We start from the raw sequence: 12,677 nt of genomic DNA, 5'->3' as shown, positions 1-12,677 counted from the left end.
AAACTACGAACTCAATAAAGAACTACAGATTTCAGTAATTTCAAACTATATACACTCCCTGAACTGAATTATCAAAACATAGTTTAATAGAGTATTCTTATTAATTGCCTTTAAAAATAACAAAACTGGTACAATTATATCACATACCAGAGACATTATTTTGGTTTACTAACATTTTACTATAAAATTTTCTTATAAAATAACTTAAAATGTGCATGTCTATATATGAAAACCATCACAATCAGATAATTTTTAAAAGATTTATTTATTAAATTTATACAGTATTCTACCTTCATATGAGCCTGCAACCCAGAAGAGGGCACCGTATTTCATTATTGATGTTATGAGCCACCATGTGGTTGCTGGGAATTGAACTCAGAAGAGTAGCCAGTGCTCTTAACCTCTGAGCCATCTCTCCAACCCCAATAATTTTTATTTTAAATATTATTGTTTTGTCATGTACCAAAATAAGCCCTTGCATATAAGGGAACTGTGAAAGACAAAATTATTGTTATTTGGATTACACTGATCTTCATGGGGGCATAACTCAGTGGAAACTCTCTAAGCGTTAGGGTTTTTAATTTTTTTATTTATATTATGTGTTTAAGTGTTTTGCTCATGCCACTTGTGTGCCTGCTGCCCTCAGAGGTCAAAAGGTGTTAGATGTTTGTTTGTTTGTTTGTTTGTTTGTTTTAATGTGCATTACTGTGAAGGTATCAGATCCCTTGGAACTGTGAGATGCCATGTGGGTGCTGGGAATTGAACTTGGTCCTTTGGAAGAGCAGACAGTGTTCTTAACTACTGAGCCAGCTCTCTAGCCCCAAAAGATTTATTATTTATACAATATTCTTCCTGCATGTGCACCTGTATGCCAGAAGAGGGCACCAGATGTCACTGCAGATGGCTGTGAGCCACCATGTGGTTACTGGGAATTGAACTCAGGACCTCTGGAAGAGTGGCCAGTGCCACTCTCAGTATCTCCAGCCCTTTAGATGTCTTGAAATTGTAGTTGTGGATGGTTGTGAGCTACCATATAGGTTCTGGAACCAAGCCTGATTTCTCTGAAAGATAAAGTGCTCTTAACCATGGAGCCATCTCTCCAGCCCCAGGTTTGGGTTCTTGGGATCTAACAGATACAGTATTTTCTTAGCTTTGAGTAAATCACAAGTCTAGAACTCTTTCCTAAACAATCTAGAACATGGCTATCACTAGAGGGCTACATTAAAGACAAACGGTAACTCAGGGGCTTCCTTTCTCTTACTGATACATACAAATAAACCTGTTGTACTACTCAGCTAATCAACAAATATCCCCAAAGTACAACAATAAATAGTCATGGACAAATAAAACAACCATATTAACTAAGGCACTCAAAACACTTATGTGACTCACAGGCAGTTAACGCCTCACCTGTATCACTGATAACCTGACCCTTTTAGAGAATTTTTAAGAGTTGAAATTTGTTTACTGGTTGAAAATGAGATAAAGGTGAGGGATGTGCAATTTAGAGACATCTACCCAACGGCCACACCACTTTTGCAAATATATTAATTCTAGTTTGATGTATTTAATACTTCTCACTTTAAGCTACAAGCATATTACATGTAACCCTCTACCAAGTATTTTCCAAAACCCCAAAACCCAAATTTTCTTAATCTAGCCGTCTGGATGTTATAAAACATTTTATATTTCTTTTTGTTTTGAGATAGTGTCTTGCTATGTAGACCAAGCTAATCTCAAACTCAGAAATCTACCTGTCTCCAGCTTCCAAGTGTTAGCATTAAAAGGTTTACCCTAACACACCTGCCACATTTTCTTTTCCAAATTTATATTTCCCATGTTTTACATTTCTAATTTATATTTTTCATTTAAAATTCTTGTCTGTCTGTGCTGAGGATGAAAGCTAGAGTTGATAGCATGCTAAGTAAATGTTTCACTATGGAACCTCACCCCAGCACTCTAATTTGAATTTCTTTTTTGTTTTGTTTTGTTTCTGAGACAGGGTTTCCCTGGCTGTCCTGGAACTCACTCTGTAGACGAAGCTGGCCTCAAACCCACAGAGATCCACCTACCTCTGCCTCCTGAGTGCTGGGATTAAAGGTGTGCATCACTACACCCAGGAGGCTACACAGAGAAACCTTGTCTCAAAAACACAAAAAGAGAAACTTAAATGCATATCCATTAATGCAATTTATGAACCTTAAATAAAATAGGTTTCTGTGAAGCTTCTAAACCCTCCAAGAATGCTTGAAATTAAGGGATTTGCTTTTTAAAGGCACAATTGCATTCATTAAACCATTTCTGTTAAAAAATAATAATCTTTGAAATGGAGAAGTAGATGTGGGGAGCAGAGAGGAGATAGAGAGGAGACTGGGAGGACAGGAGGAAAAGGAAACTGTAGTAGGGATGGAAATAATATTAATAATTTTAAAAAGAAGAACCGTTAACACTTCAAGTATCTACTAAAGTATTAATCTGATGCCAAGGTCGAACACAAAAATAATTAGAACGATTAAATCAAAAAAGATTGTCCACATTAACAGTTGTTGAAAATGGGTGAGTGATAGATGGGGTACATTATTCTCTATGGAGAGAAAGAAATGAGGGACAGGAAATCAGGAAGAGAGAAAAAGACAGAAAATGAGATAGAAAAAGATAAACATGCGAAACAAAAACAGGGAAACTGATTAAATTTATTAAACTTCTCTTGGAAAATACAAATCAAACTTAGCCAAACATGGCAGCATCACGCATTTATAAATTCAGCACTTAGAAAACTGATTATGGAAGTTTAAAACACACTCAGGAAACAGGAAAACAGACTGCTAAAGTGCCACGCCAGCCAGGCTACACAGAGACTGCCTTCAGGACAATGTGCTGGGCGAAGTGCACCCATGCAAGCGTGAGGCTCAGTTCAGACCCAAAAAAGTCACCAAAAATCAACAAATGAAATAAGATAAAAAGGTCAGGCATAGTGATATGCATCTATAATCATAACAGCAGGATACAGAACCTGAGGTTAGGTTCTACCTGCTGGTTAGTCAGTCTAGCCAAATTACCTGCAGTTCCAGTACTGAGATGCACAGAAAGGATTTTTGAGGCTTGCTGCACAGCCAGTCTAACCAATGAGCAAGTTTCAGGTACAGTGAGAGAAAAAGGTGGAATGCTATGGAGAAAGAGGCCTGACATCAACATCAGTCTCCACAAGCATGCAGCACACATATGCATGCAGACATGTGCAACATGTACACACACACCTAAAAATACAGCATTATCTATACACACACACACACACACACATATAGATTTACTCAAATATCATGTATTTAGAAAAGAAAGTAGGGGCTGAAGAGATGGCTCAGCAGCTAAGAGCTCTTGCAGAGGACCCAGATTCAAGCCCCAGAACCCACATGCTGCAACATAGATGCTGCAGTTCCAGAAGATCCAATGCATACAGTTCACAGTCACACACAGGGAAACACTCATAAGCATAAAATGAAATTAAAAAAAATACATCCTTTTAAAATAAAGCAAACACAATATTGACCTAAGCAAGACAGTGGTTAAGAGACCTAACGTGGGACCCAGAGTAGCGGTGCATACCCAGCACTCAGGAGGCAGAGGCAGGCAGATCTCTGGGAGTTCAAGGCTAGCCTGGTCTACAGAGCGAGTCCTAGGACAGCCAGGAATACACAGAAAAACCCTGCCTCAAAAACAAAACAAAACAAAACAAAACAAAACAAAAAAAAAACACATTTTATTTTATATGTATGGGTGTTTTACCTGCATGCATGTATGTGCACGTAGGTGTCTGGTGACTGCTGAGGTCAGAAGAGGTAGTCAGATCTTCTAGAATTGGAGTTACAGACAAGAACAAGTGCTCTTAACTCCTGAGTCATCTCTCAACTTGATTTACATTTTTAAAGACCACTGATCATCATTTTTGAAAGGCCATGAGAATGGGCATAGAGAAACAACAACAAAAACGAAAGTAGTAGCGTAAGTCAGTAGAAAACTGCAAAAGAAAGAAACCATGGCAGCTTTCTGTGGAATGGCAGAATTAGAGTAAACACAAAGAGAAGCACCCAGGATGCAGCTGGAAGGTGTTCCTAACAGATGACCTAAAGGAATGCAATAGAACACAAAATAAAGTAAAACTTTAATGGGGCTGGCGAGAAGACTCACCAGTTAAGAATACCTGTTATTGAGAGGACCTGGATTTCGTTCCCAGCACCTACACAATGGCTCTCAACTATCTGTAACTGAAGCTCCAGCGGAGCACCTACATGGTGGCTCACAATTATCTGTTACTGAAGTTCCAGGGGAGCAAATGTTTTTCTCCTGACATTATGAGCATCAGGCATGGTTCACATACATTCATGCAGACAAAACACTCATACATATAATATAATTTTTTAAAAATCAAAACAATAGAATATAAAAATATATTTTTTTTAAAGGTAAAACTAAGGGGGACTGGAGAGATGGCTCAGAGGTTAAGAGCACTCACTAGCTGCTTTTCCAAAGATCCTGAGTTCAATTCCCAGCAACCACATGGTGGCTCACAACCATCTATAATGAGATCTAGTGCCCTCTTCTGGCATGCAGGCAGAACAATATATACATAATGAATGGATGGATGGATCTTTAAAAAAAGAACTAAGAAGGGGAGGTTGCAAAGGTAGAGAGCAGATACTAAGGTACAAGGAGATGAGTAGGACAGGTGCAAAATGTGAAATTCACAAAAATTAATTAAAAGTTAAAAAAAACAGAAATAAACATTTTACAATATAAAAAAAGAAATAATGATGTTTTTAGCTTGGGAAAATAAAGAGTGGTATCATTTTTAGTATATGGGAAATATGGCAAGAACATGTGAGAATTTTATTTGACACTAGATTAGCTATAATTTGCTATCATTCCCCCACTGCCAAGGAATTTGCACACTATTTAAAAAATAAAATCTGTCAGGTTCATACTTGCAAGTAACACCTGGGAGACAGAGGCAACAGAACTTCAGGTTCAAGGACAGGCATACACTATTCAGTGAGACCCTGTCTCAAAACAAGCAATAATATATAAATTTGCTGCACTAATATTTCTTTGCCATACTGCCCCTATTCTGAAACAAAATTTCTTTATAATATTTAGCAGTGTTAATCTCATCTTATATTCATATACGTAATGTTCTAGATCTACAAAGTACAATGAAATAAAACTAGAAGCTGGAGGCAGCAAAGGAGACACCTGGATGTCTAAGATCTACAAACCTTGGATCTTTGTTCAAAAGCCAAGTTATTATGCTGGGGAGTTTTATGTCAACTTGCCACAAGCTAAAGTTATCTGAAAGGAGGGAACCTCAATTGAGAAAATGCTTCCAGCCAGAAGGGCACACATCTTTAGTCCCAGTACTCAGAGGCAAAGGCAAAGGAGGATTCCTGTGAGTTCAAGGCCAGCTTGGCCCACAGAGTGAGCTCTACAGAGTGAGTTTTAGGACAGTCAGGGCTACACAGAGAAACTCTGTTTTAAACAGCCTACACCCCCCTAATCTGAAAAAAAGTATATATATATATATATATATATATATATATATATAAATCATAACATTCAGCGATCAGGCATTTTCTCCATTAGTGATTGCTGGGGGAGGGCCCACTGTGGGTGGCACCACTCCTAGGCTAGTTGACCTGGGTTCTATGAAAAAACAGACTGAACAAGACATGAGGAAGCCAGTGAACAGTTCCTCTCCATGGTCTCTGCATCAGCTCCTGCCTCCGGGCTCCTGCCCTGTGTGAGTTCCTGCCCTCAATGCTTCTGATGATGAACTGTTTGGTGTATCAAACTGCCGAGTGAAATGAACCCTTTCACCCAACCCCAGAGTTACTTTGGTCCTGGTGTTTCATCACAGCAGCAGTAACTCTAAGACAGTTACTCTGCTTCAGAATCCTTTTTCATTCCCAAAAGGTTTTAGATCTAAAACCTTCAGCCTTGCTTTGCTGAGCTGAAGATGCTCAATGAGCAATCTAATCTCTGCTATTGCAGAGGACCAGAGTTCAGTTCCCAGCTCACTACCACCCGTAACTCCAGTCCCTCTGATGTTACAGGGAGTGTACACACACGTATGCAAAACAACACATACACATAATTAAAAATAATGAAAATAAAATTTGAAAATAGCCTTTGTCTTCTGCTCAATTCAGTTCTTTTACCTTTCTTCTTTTTCCTAGTCATCTTTCAAAAGAGTAAACACAAAGTATAAAGAAGTATTCATACGTATTCAAGTTTCAAGTTAAAATTAAAGACTGACTAGATCGTGATTTCCTTGCATTATACATTTAGTCATATATAATTTCTCAACTTTCAGTGATAGCACTCTATAAAAGAATTTTTGTGATAGACACATTCTGCATGTCAAACATGGCAGCTTATAGCAGCATGTGCCTACTGAGCACTGGCAACTGTACAGCATTTTCAATTTTAAATGGCTTACTGACTTACCATGCTGGCAGTCATTTGAAAATCTGTCAACTCTTTGTACAAAGTCTCACTTGTGGTCAATTCCATCAATGCCGTATTAAGTCAGCACAATGTACACCTTCTAACTATTTATTTACTGCCTCCAACCCACAATGAAATACTTCTCTCCCTATATATCACCAAAATATCATAAGATTATTTAAAAATATCACTCATGGAATTCAGAATTCTTCAGCTTCTGAAAGAATAGAAAGAATTCCAAACAGCATTCAAAATCGAAATATCATAATCTCACCTGACTATATTTTTATCTCACTATCGACCAAAATCGTTTGCTTTAGTCAAAAGGATGTAGCCATGACTTTCCACAAAAATTACCATTTGCTGTCTCTCTAGTTGTATTATGCTAAAAACCAAAGCTGACCTCCTATGTTTGTTTTTAAATTCTTTCCCACCAATGAAAACCACTCTCTTCTGACCTTGTTCTTCTAACCAGGGCTCTGGCCACTTCTATGCTACAAAAGTTTCTGTTATTTACTTAAATACTTATATACTTAATGTTGATTTATTGCTTCAATAGTTACTTAAGTCTGTAATTGCTAATTTTTCATTTCTTTCAAACTTTGCTCCCAAGCATGGAGAGCATATCACACAGTCGTTAGAGTATTTTCTCTGGAAATGACAAATACGTTACTTTTCTTCTGACAGCGCAAAATGAAACTGACTTTCTGGTAGTGTCTGATGGTTTCGTGGTTCTTCCTACTTATTCCTCACACTTTACAGAACTCCTGTGCCTTACTTCACCAAAGAAACAGTAGTTGCTAAATCTAAATGACCAAATTAGACTCTCTCCCTGAGACATGAAGAGGCTCCTTCTATTTCTATATCTATTCCTATTAAATCAGATAAAATCCATTTCTTAAAATGGTTATCAATGAGGCAGACAGGGTAAAATTAGTGAATTGAGAAAGTATCTGTATACAAAAGAGGTGCCAGCACACAGCCCGGGGCGGCCTAGAGCGCACACTAGCCTCAGACTGCAGTGGTCCTCATGTCTCCTAGTAAGAGCACGGCACATCACGAGGATGCTATCCACACACTCAGTTACTACTTTACTTTTGTTTTGTTTTTTTTAATAATTCATTTAATTTTATGTGCATTAGTGTCAAGGTGTCAGATCCCTTGGAACTGAAATCACAGACAGTTGTGAGTTGCCATGTGGTTGCTGGGAATTGAACCGGGGTCCTTTGGAAGTGCAGACAGTGCTCTTAACCACTGAACCATCTCCCCAGCCCCCACTACTTTACTCTTAAACAGTTTCAGTTGGCATAAAATTCCATTTCTGCTTCCTGAACATGGTCTGTCTAGCATGAACTAAAACCAAGCACCAAATGACTTCTCTTCCATGTCCTTCTTTACATGAAACATAAAATTCACACTAATTAAATGATTGATAAATACTATACAAGGCACAATACAAGGTGGTTAACAAATTATTTTAATGTCACAACCCAAAATCTGGAGTTGTGATCAAAGTAGAATGTAAAGGCCTATATTTTTAAAGATTTATTTATTTATTTGTTATTTATACAGCGTTCTGCCTGCATGTATGCCTGTTCTCCAGAAGAGGGCACCCGATCTCACTATAGATGGGGCTATGAGCCACCATGTGGCCGCTGGGAATTGAACTCAGGACTCTGGAAGAGCAGCCAGCACTCCCAACCTCTGAGCCATCTCTCCAGCCTTGTAAAGGCCTTTTTTTATCCTCTCTCTATATGTCATAAAATAATACAATGTTTTAAAATAGTTTTGACCTAAACTAAGTAAATCTACATTTCAAATAAGAAAGAGCCAAGAACATCGACTCTGACATGACCAACTGCTAAATTCAATTCCTTCCCTAGAGGTTATGTAAAGTAAGTAACCACTAGCTCTGTTCCATCTAGGGAGGAGTGAAAAAGACTGACTGGAAGTAGGAAGCAAAGCTTTGCAAGAGACTAGGGAATTGACTAGGTGATGACTATACTTTGCTCCATAAATCATCTTCTCCAGGAACCCTGAGAGAGCAGAGAACTTATTTCTTTAATGACTTTTTTCAGTTCCCTCAGAAAGTAAAAATTTTCCTAAAGTGAACAACTAAGCCTTTTAAATATAGTTTTTATAATTTTAAGAAACTAAATGAGCAGGGCAATGATGATGTACAGCTTTAATCCTAACAATCGAGGGGAAGGGAAGGGAGGGGAGGGGAGGGGAGGGGAGCTGAAGGGAGGAGAGGGGAAGAGAGGACAGGAGAAAAGGGAACTAAATGAAAATGAGAAATAAACAATTTAAATTGAATACAAAGGACTTGTATGAGGTTCATGTATTCTGGCCCTAAACATTCTATGATTAGCTACTTAACAGCACCACTTTCTTTTCCAGATGTAAGACTATTAACAGCCAAGTTAGAAAGGTCTAAATTTCAAAGGAAAATTCATCAAGTTCTAGCCTATATTCACTCACATGATATTTTATTTAGTGAGGCTGTAAGAAGGAGTATGTGGGAAAATATATATAAAATAGGCAATACAAAGGATAAGCAGAGTAGGGAACCAAAAAAGGCCTCACTTAGCCTGGGTAGGAAGAACACTGAATAAAGGATACACGGTTCAACCATGAAGCAGTGAACATAAACCATTCAACTAAAGCCAAGTACATGAATCTGGATGATACTATCAAGACCTTTAAGTGATCAGGTATCTAATACCCAATGAAATGAATTGCTAAGTTCAGTTCATATATCCTGGATGTCTCCGTGTCCAGTACAGAAGGTAATATGCAGAATAAAAGATTCTCTTTCAGTTACAGGTAAACAGCAGTTATACTAAGTTATCCTTTTACAAATAGCCGAAATGGATCAAAACTGCTAACACATTCGCTATTTCTAGAAACAAATGTAAAACAAACCTATTGTGCTTAAGTGTATTTATAAAATTTATTTTATACTAAAATACATTTTACACTAAACCATATTTACATTATGGCATTGTTTTGTTTTGTTTGTATGAAAGGGTTTCTCTGGTGTCCTGGACTCACTTTGTAGACCAGGCTGCCCTCGAATTCACAGAGATTTGCCTGCCTCTGCCTCCCTGAGTGACTTTACGGCATCTTAAAAAATGCGCTAGAATTCTTTTTAACTTCATAAAAACTAACTCTAAAAACAGCAAAGGGTTCTCAAATCACCTATTTATATACTATATATATACACTATCAATCCCCAAAAATGAATTGCACGAAGCTACATGAATATTAAATATAGACTCATCCACAGTAATTATAAAAAAAATCAAAGAAAAATTTTAATAACTATACACAAGCTAAATAACAGAGACAGAAAGGTATAATAACTTTTTGAAAACCAATTACACTGAAAAACATAACCTAAATTAAAAATCCCACAGTATCAACCTGTTGGGATAAATTCTCTGGGTTTTATATTTAGTTTTGTTTTATAGAAAGCCAGCATCTATGCATGCTATGTATGCTTTGTATATATTACTATTCTCTAAAAACAAAAAAATTCACAATTACTTAAATTTGGCAACTCAGTTCATTCAGAGCTGACCTAATTACCTACCACACATGCTTTAATTCACAAAGTCTACTTACCACATACTTTACAGCACTTATAAACTGGTTGTGGAAAAGCAGGTGCTGGGTTTCATCTTCTGGATTTGAAGCCGTATAGAGCATTCCACATATATTACAGGACACTGCTCCAAATCTTTTGTGTCCTGCATCCTATTTATAGAAAAACAGAAAGTTTTCTTTCTTGCCAAAGAAACTCGACCTCAGCTTCCAAAACTATGTGACCATACATGAGCAACATTTAAATTGATGACAAAAATTAAGATACTGAAATCTAAAATCTGGGTGACCTCCACATGGACAGTGGTATGTGTGCGCAATTGTGTGCTCACACAAGTTTTCTCTCTCTTTCTCTCTCTCTCTCTCTCTGTAATAATAAATTAAAATTTATCTAAAAAATCTAGTGCACAAGCACAAGTCTCAAATTCTAGCCCTGGAGTCTGCTGGCCAGCCAGCTGAGCTGAACTGATGTTCCATGTTCAATGAAAGGTCCCGTCTCAAAAAATAAGATGGAGTGTGACTAAAGACAGTTTTGTTGACTATGTCCCTCACACATGTGCACTCAACAAAGCAACACATAAAACTTTTGCATTTATAAATTTATTTTCTCTGTTCTGCAACTGTGCAATCTAAACTGAAGCAGGTACAAAAAAGTTTCAGAACAGGATCTTAGCAACATCACTAGTGTGTCATACACACCTAGGGTCAAACAATAAACAGAAATCAACTGCAAATAAAAGACTACATAAAACTAAAAGGAAATTCATTCTAAAGGACTCAAACCATCAGCAAAATATTATCTGGAACTTACTTCAGGTAGTGTTTTTCTTTCTTCTTTTTGAAGCGGGTTCTCACTATATATCCTTCGATAGCCTAGAACTCACTACATAGCCATAGCTGGCCTGGAACTCACTAAGTAAACCAGGCTAGCCTTGATGTCCCAGAAATCTTCCTTCCTCTGCCTCCTGTGTACTGGGCTTCAGGTATGTGCCACCATGCCTGGCATTTTTAAATTATTTATTTATTTATTTATTTATTTATTTATTGTCTAACAAAACTCTAAGCCAAGTTTAAGGAAATATACATGAAATGTGCTTGAGCATATTTAAGTATGCAGCTTGGTAGTATCTGCTTTCACTCACGCTGTTTTACAGTCTCTTGAAGTTTTCCACATTGCATAACTTAACTCTATAGCCATCAACAGTAACTTCCCATTCTCCAATTCCACCAACTGTCTACCAGTCATCTTTCCCTACCAGTCTACTTTCTTGGCACATGGCATGAGTAAAATCCCATCGTCTCTGTTTTTTTGTGAGTGGTCAATTTCACTCACACTATTGTTCTCAAAGTTCATCCATGCTGCACTAAGTGCAAGGATTTTTCTTGCAAGGCTGGTAACATTGTGATTACACACTCATCTGTCAATGGACACTGTAACAGATATGCCAGACCAACAGTGCTATTCGGATTAACGTTCGTGTCCCTTTAATATCTAAATTAACTTCTGGAAAAAGGGAGTGATCGAGTGACTCCTCTAACAAAGAAATATGTTTTTAAAAAAAGTATAATAATTTGTTACAAATAAAACCAGAAACCAGGAAACTGAAATATTATTTATTTTAGGAAAAAGAGCCTATAATAGTACCAGGAATGTTTTCTATATTGAAGACTTAACAATGACCAAAAAGAATTAATATGTATTTTAAGAACCTTGCATAAATAATTCATTTACAACAATTTACTAACAGGTAAATTGTATACTTACTATAATCAGCTGTTTTTCATCCACTTTCTCTGATTCTTTCAGTTTCAAGGCCTTTGGGATTGTTATCTCCAAATGAGAATTACATTTCATTTGAAAATGAGTTGGTGGTATATCCCTTAAAAAGAGAAAAGGACGTCAAATCATTGAGGACAAGAACACATTTCCTATACAATAAATTTCAATTTCATAGAGGAAAAAGATAACCATGTTAAAATCAAGGTGAGATTTCTGGACATTTAATCAGTAACAGAGTACATGCACAAAGATCTAAGCTAGGGTCAATACCCAATATCAAATTTAAAAAGGAAATTATAGCCAGGTGGTGGCCTTTCATCCCAGGACTCAGAGGAAGCAGAGGCAGGCAGATCTCTGTGAGTTTGAGACCGGCCTGGTCTACAGTGCAAGTTCTAGGACAGCCAGAGCTTCACAGAGAACCCTTGTCTTGAAAACAAACAACGACAAAAGAAGGAAATTAAATCAAACAAATTAGACAAAGCATAGAATCAACTTAGAGGTCTTATCAATGGATTGTCACTAAAACGTGGTATGTACACATAACTAAGTGAGGGCCCAGGCACATGTGGCTCCTCGACGCAGGGGCAGGCCCCAGAGGTCTGCATCAACACCACGGAGGTAGCTCATTAATACCGACTTTGTGGCAGCATTGAGATCCAAAGCGAAGTGGGCGATGCTTGTGTGGGTAGCTGGCCCAGGTACCCAAAGCACCAATGGAGGGCTATGAGCATAATGAGATGTACCAAGAGTTGCTTGAGGTAGAGGTGCTGGAGGGCACAGTGCTGTCCCAGAG

At 37.6% G+C, this 12,677-nt stretch overlaps 1 protein-coding gene across 2 annotated transcripts in view; it reads right to left on the bottom strand.

Annotated features, from left to right (window-relative positions):
• Esco1 (establishment of sister chromatid cohesion N-acetyltransferase 1) overlaps positions 1-12,677 on the bottom strand; it is a 35,571-nt gene that overhangs the window by 12,649 nt on the left and 10,245 nt on the right. For both annotated transcript variants that reach the window (XR_009589893.1, XM_021664836.2), the window contains exons 4-5: positions 11,870-11,984; positions 10,126-10,257 (exon numbers count right to left, since the gene is read on the bottom strand). Coding sequence is in view for 1 of the 2 variants with exons in the window: in XM_021664836.2 (XP_021520511.1) it covers positions 10,126-10,257; positions 11,870-11,984 (247 nt within the window). In the remaining variant the exon portion in view is untranslated. The remainder of the gene's footprint in view (positions 1-10,125; positions 10,258-11,869; positions 11,985-12,677) is intronic.

This window comes from Meriones unguiculatus, chromosome 2, assembly GCF_030254825.1.
Source record: "Meriones unguiculatus strain TT.TT164.6M chromosome 2, Bangor_MerUng_6.1, whole genome shotgun sequence".
In the NCBI taxonomy this organism is placed as follows: domain Eukaryota; kingdom Metazoa; phylum Chordata; class Mammalia; order Rodentia; family Muridae; genus Meriones; species Meriones unguiculatus.
Note: the sequence above shows the minus strand (reverse complement) of the source record. Positions and strands in the feature narration are given on the sequence as shown.